Below are 5,928 nucleotides of genomic sequence, written 5' to 3'. Positions count from 1 at the left end.
ACGATTGACCCGAACGGTCCGGTCAACCGCGCTAACTCGCCCTGCATTTTTTTAGGAAAAATTGCTGTATACTTTGAATCTAGTGCAATTTTGGTCATCAAACTTTAAAATGCATACTTAAACTTTCAAAATGTAATAATCCACTATATATCATTAATTAGTTGTTAATACGTTGTTAAGTGGCATTTGAAAAAGACACAAATGCTCTTTAAGTGTCATCTAATTTCTTTTATCAATTATCTAAATACTGACAAAAAATTAATAGTGCCAAATCCTTGCCTCAAAGTTGGGGTCACCAAAATGCCCACACAAACATGACCCCAACTTGTTTGAATGAAAAAATAAAGGATTTGAGACTATTAATTTTTTATCAATATTTAAATGGTTGGTAAAGAAAATTAGATGATACTCAAAGGGCATTTGTATCTTTTTCAAATGTCACTTAATTAGTTAGTTAATGGCAAGTACTAGATTGTCACTTTCTGAAGGTTTGATTACTTAATTGTCGCATTTTAAATTTTGGGGACCAAAGTGGCACTAGACAAAGTACAAAATATTAATGGAGAATTTTCTCTTTTTTATTTTTCATTTGTAATTTAATTAAAGATAAACTCCTACTCAATATCTTGTACTTTGGCTCGAGTGACAATTTAATCTCCGAATTTTAAAATGCAACAATCCAGTACCTATCGTTAACCAATTCATTAATTAACCATAAGCGACATTTGAAAAGTCAAAATTGCCTTTAAGTGCCATCTAATTCTCTTTATCAATCATTCAAATATTGACAAAAAATTGAATAGTCCCAAATCTTAACTTCTTCTATTCAAAAAATTGGTGATTGTTTAGAAGAATCTAAAATTTGGGATTGTATTGATATTTGGATGGTTAATAAAGAGAATTAGATGATATTTTAAAGGCATTTTTGACTTTTCAAATGTCACTTAACAACTCAATAAAAATTAAATCTAACTGCAATTACTGAATTTTCACATTTTAACAATTCGGATGTTGAATTATTACATTTTGAAATTTCGAATAAATTTGAAAACTAATCGTAACTCGACCAAAGTACAGGATAATTATCAGAAATTTTCCCTTTTACTAACCTGAACAAGGGGTGCGTCGACCGTAACGTACACCCAACTTCAAGTATAGAGATCGACACCTATGTTGGATAAGATAACGTACTGTCAGTCTCTCCCAGAGTGGAGCTCTCTGTACTGTCCTCGGCGGTCGAGCAAGTGAGCGAGACAGAGAGTAGAGCGCTCAAATGGCTATCTCGTCAATATCCGCAAACCTTAGCTTTCCTTCATTGCCCAGCTCGACCATTTCTACCAAACCGAAAGCGGTAGCTTTTTCTCTACCTTCAAATGTTCTGAAGCTACAAATCCTAAAGGTTACCCGTCCTTCAAGGGTTTTCGCCGCACCAGAGGTTATTGAGTCTGAAGAAACCCTAGAACCACCTCCAGAAATTATCGATGGACCTAATTCAGGCACCATTGAGGTGGGTACTTTGTGCATTTTCTGTCCTTTCCCCAACGCTCTCCGAGTTTCTATCAAAAACAATGTGACTTTTTAATTGTGCTATGATTTACTTTTGGAGGAAAAGAGAGATTTAAAAATTAGTACTTAATTATGTTTCTTCTTAGGTTGGGCAATCTGAGAATCTCGATTCTTTTCCACTCGCCATGGGTGCCGATGTCGATAAGGTATAAAATTTTCATTTATTCAAGGATTCAACTCATTTTTTTTTTATATAATGTATTTATATCTTTCTTTCTGTGTCAATTGAAGTGATAGATGAGCAAATAAGTAGAATTCTTTTGTTAATAAGTTGTTCTGCCTTTTACTACTAGAGACTTGTATCCATGGATTGAAAGTTTGATATTGATAATCCCAATAAGCTTCCGAGCATGGAAACTAAGTTAAGCGGTTTGTTGATAGAAAAGCAATAACACTGAAAAATAGACCATATAGCAGAAAATTTTAGGCTTTAGGTACACATTCTTTACCTAGTTGAGCAATATTGGTTGTTGGGGTTATCAACTCGGTAAAGTCTTGCATTCAAATAGGCAGAAGCTGTGGATTGTAGTTGGTTAAGTCCTTGAAACAGCCATAGTTTTGAATTATGGACCAGTTAGTTGAAATCATTTACGTTGAACCACTTCACAAAGTAGGTAATGCTAACGAAACTGCCATACCTTTGTATTAGAAATGATAGCATCTGATATAAGATTGACAGTTTGACACCACTAGCTACCATCCTTGCTTTGTCAACATCATGGTGCAATAGCACAAATTATCTGTTGTTGATAACTTTCATCTCCAGTATTGATCATTTTATGCCTTAAATTTCAAGTTGGTCTTTTTCCAAGTGATAAACTGGTAATCCTGGTGGAGTAGCAATAAAACTTTTCAAGTGGAGTTAGATCTGGGGTGAGCATAAGTGACCTGCTGCTAGTTGAAGGCCTAGAAGAGCTAGGGGCAGGCCCAAATGACATAGGTTGATGTAGAGTGAAATGATTTGAGGGCCCATAGTTTAAAAATAGATATGACATTCAACAAAGTGGAATACAAAACAGGACTCATGTAGCTTACCGCATATAGTTAGGAACAAGGCTGAGTTGAGTTGAGTTAAATGTGAGGTGAGGGCAGCTGATTGGATCCATATATATAAATTATGTGCAAGTAAAAACAGAGGATAATCATTGAAGGCAAGCTCTAGCATTCTCCCCCTTTTCCCTTCTTGGAACAATAACAAAATTATATTAATGTAGGGGTCATTACTTGATGTAATGGTAAAATCTCAGGCTGTCAAGTGTTAGAACACAGGTTCAAGTCTGAAAGTGCTCACTTTGTGCCAAAAAAAAAAAAAAGCCAAAGGTTAAGACCATATCCACTCCACCCTTCCCAAGACCCCACATAGCTGGGGCCTACATCGGGTAACGACCTTTGACATATGGAATGATTTCTTAGTTTCACCAAACCATGTTGTAGCATGCTATCAAGAAGTTTGTGAATCATGCCTTCATGGCAGAAAGATGTTAAAGGATTCTTTCCATCTTAAGGTTAAAGCTTAAAATGGTATATCAGTTGGAATTTTCTATAGGGGTTAACAAATGTTACTTATGTGGAAGCTCTATTTTGAACCTTAGATCAGTAGAATGGTACTTTCTGTAGAAGCAAGGCAAGGAAGGTTCTCTGGGTTCATGTCTATCTGATTGGATTTAAGAACTTGAAAATCAGATGGTGGGGATTTGTTCCAAACCCTTCTATCCTAAAAGATGACTTCTCGGACTTGATCATAAAAGGGGATTCCTCTAGACCTCTAGCATAATATAATTAGGCTAGAGGTTCCTATAGGCGTTAGGTGTGTTTTGACATATCTTGAAATTAAATAATTTTTATTTTTGAGGATTTCTGGTTTCATAAAAAGTTTATTAACGCTATTGTATTTTCTCGTAACTTTATGGAAGCCAATGGTTGTTATTGTGGTTTATTTGGACCATCCAAATTAGCTAAATTCCAAAAACTAGGACTGCAAATGCTGTTTGTCCAAACTTGAATTCAAATGCAGATGATCAAGGTATCTGTTTCTGGGGTTTGTCATTTTTGACATGTACAAAACACAAACATTTGCATCTTCCTCCATTGAGCTTATACTGTCGTTGGCATTAACCATGTAGATGTTCTTCTTTTCCTCAGATGGCGCCAAAGCAAAAGATTAGAATAAAGCTAAGGTCTTACTGGGTGCCGCTGATAGAGGACTCATGCAAACAGATTATGGATGCTGCAAGAACAACCAATGCGAGGACCATGGGGCCTGTGCCTCTGCCAACTAAGAAGAGAATCTATTGTGTTCTCAAGTCCCCTCATGTTAACAAAGATGCAAGGTTTCATTTTGAGATTCGGACCCATCAGCGCCTCATTGATATTCTCTACCCAACTGCCCAAACAATAGATTCTCTGATGCAGCTTGACCTCCCAGCTGGTGTTGATGTAGAGGTCAAACTATGATCAAATGTACCAGATGCTCAGTAAAACTCACCATTTCTGTCTTCAGTCAACACCTTTTTACTACTTTCTTTCCTAAAATTGTAGCTTGTACCTTTCCTGTCAAGCAACAGTTGTGGGAGATAGATAGATTGCTGCAATTTTTTTCGTGTTTCAGTCTGACCTCTCTGTATGAACGTTTCATGTTCATATCGCACTGCAACATGAAGACAACATCACTTATTTCCCTTTTAGATTTTGTTTTCATGTCTTTAAAATTTTAGTATCATCTTTCAATTGTTATTTCCATTCAACAAATTGTATGGCATATATTATGTTAGACTCCAATCCTCGGCATGGGACAGCTGGTGTGTGTCTGTGTGGCAAGTCTCTAAAGCCATAAGGCTGGGTTCTTTAATTGACTTGAAACTTAGGGGCTGCTTGATAACGACTGAAGTGGCTGAATTGGATTACTTATTGCTTTAGTGGATAAAAATAATTAAATAATAAATATTTTGAGGCTACAGTAACCAAACCAACTTCAGCTTTAAAGCTTAGGATAGAGATCAGAACATCCCGAATAACTTATCTCTAAAAGACAAAAAGAAAGAAAAAAAAATAGTCATTCAGTTCAGCTATTCAGCTATTATCAGCAAGTCCCTAAATTAAATGAGGTTCCATTTATGACTGAAACTTTTTTGCTCCATTAGGATCACATTATTGTAATTGTATTTTAACTGGGCCCACTTTCTAGTTTCTCCATGGTAACTAGTGAGTCATAAAAAGCCTTGAAGCTGGTTTTTTTTTTCTTTTATTTTGAGTAGGAAAATTAAATGAGGTTTGGTTTTGATTATTGATATCAACTACCTTTTAAATCACTGTTTTCAAAATCGGACCAGGAAAATTGGGAACCGGTCACTTGACCGGTTTTGTTTTCCTCCAAAACTGTTTTTCCCCTAAACCGTTGATTTTGGTCAGCAAACTGTTGAACCAATTGGTTAACCGTTCGAATGGTTTTGACCATTTTTCAAATTTTTTAATTTTTTAATTTTTGTTAGAACATGCCAATAGTTCAGATTAAAGGGTCGGACCGTTTGAACTAGTAACCGGACCCCTTACCAGTTTGGTCATCGATTCGTTTTTAAAAACCATGTTTTAAATTGAATGAAGAAACATCTATGTTGAATCCACATTGTCTAGTCCCTTTGTCTAAGGGGGAGGCGTATCCATGTAATTGGAAGGGCCCTCCTGTTTGAGAGAGCTTTGAACCGGGGCCAATGCAATGGACCTATAGTACACGTGGCTCGAGGTTTTCTTAATTAGAGGGCGGATTTTGAATTGTATAGGGACTAGGGTTGCTTTTTGATTCTTTGAAGAAAAAAAAATCTTGAAACACAATTAGATATTGCTTCACGCACCAAAGAAAGGAAAACAAAACTGATGAAGAGGAATTTGGCTCAACCTCGTAACAAGGAGACACGTGGGCGTAACTTGGCATAAGTGACAATTCAACATGACTAGATCGGCACGTGGACGTGACTCGACACAAGTGGCAGATCAGTTCACTACAATGCAACCTCAGGCACCCCGATACCCCAAACTGAAGTCACCCCGGTATCGGATCGCGACCAGGATAACGATATCAAGTCCGCTATAGATCGAACCCGGACAGAACGACCACCTCGGTCAAAACTACCTCGGGACAAGTATGCCTCGGTGCAAGGTCACACCAGGATCACCTCGGTCCAAAGACATTTCGACATTCATATCAGGGCAGACCTGAAGAGCACGAGCTCAGGTAGCTTGCCACCAGGCAGCCCGGTACCTTATAGGCAACTCGCCTACCATTCAGACCGACCACATCTATATTAGCTCACCCACTCCCTGGTTTAACACGCAAGCGGATCCCATCACAGCGAGGATCTAGGAACC

General features: G+C 37.4%; 1 protein-coding gene across 1 annotated transcript; it reads left to right on the top strand.

Annotated features, from left to right (window-relative positions):
* The first annotated feature begins 1,068 nt into the window (after positions 1–1,068).
* LOC148878477 (Ribosomal protein S10p/S20e family protein) lies at positions 1,069–4,344 on the top strand. Its single transcript, XM_088955247.1, has 3 exons — positions 1,069–1,507; positions 1,653–1,712; positions 3,709–4,344. The coding sequence occupies exons 1-3, from the start codon at positions 1,274–1,276 to the stop codon at positions 4,018–4,020; spliced, it is 606 nt and encodes a 201-aa protein (XP_088811373.1). The 5' UTR covers positions 1,069–1,273; the 3' UTR covers positions 4,021–4,344.
* The last annotated feature ends 1,584 nt before the right edge of the window (positions 4,345–5,928 follow it).

Source organism: Nelumbo lutea, chromosome 1, assembly GCF_056320005.1.
Source record: "Nelumbo lutea isolate HS-2025 chromosome 1, American lotus-T2T, whole genome shotgun sequence".
Classification (NCBI taxonomy): Eukaryota; Viridiplantae; Streptophyta; class Magnoliopsida; order Proteales; family Nelumbonaceae; genus Nelumbo; species Nelumbo lutea.
This window is presented reverse-complemented; position numbering and strand designations above follow the sequence as displayed.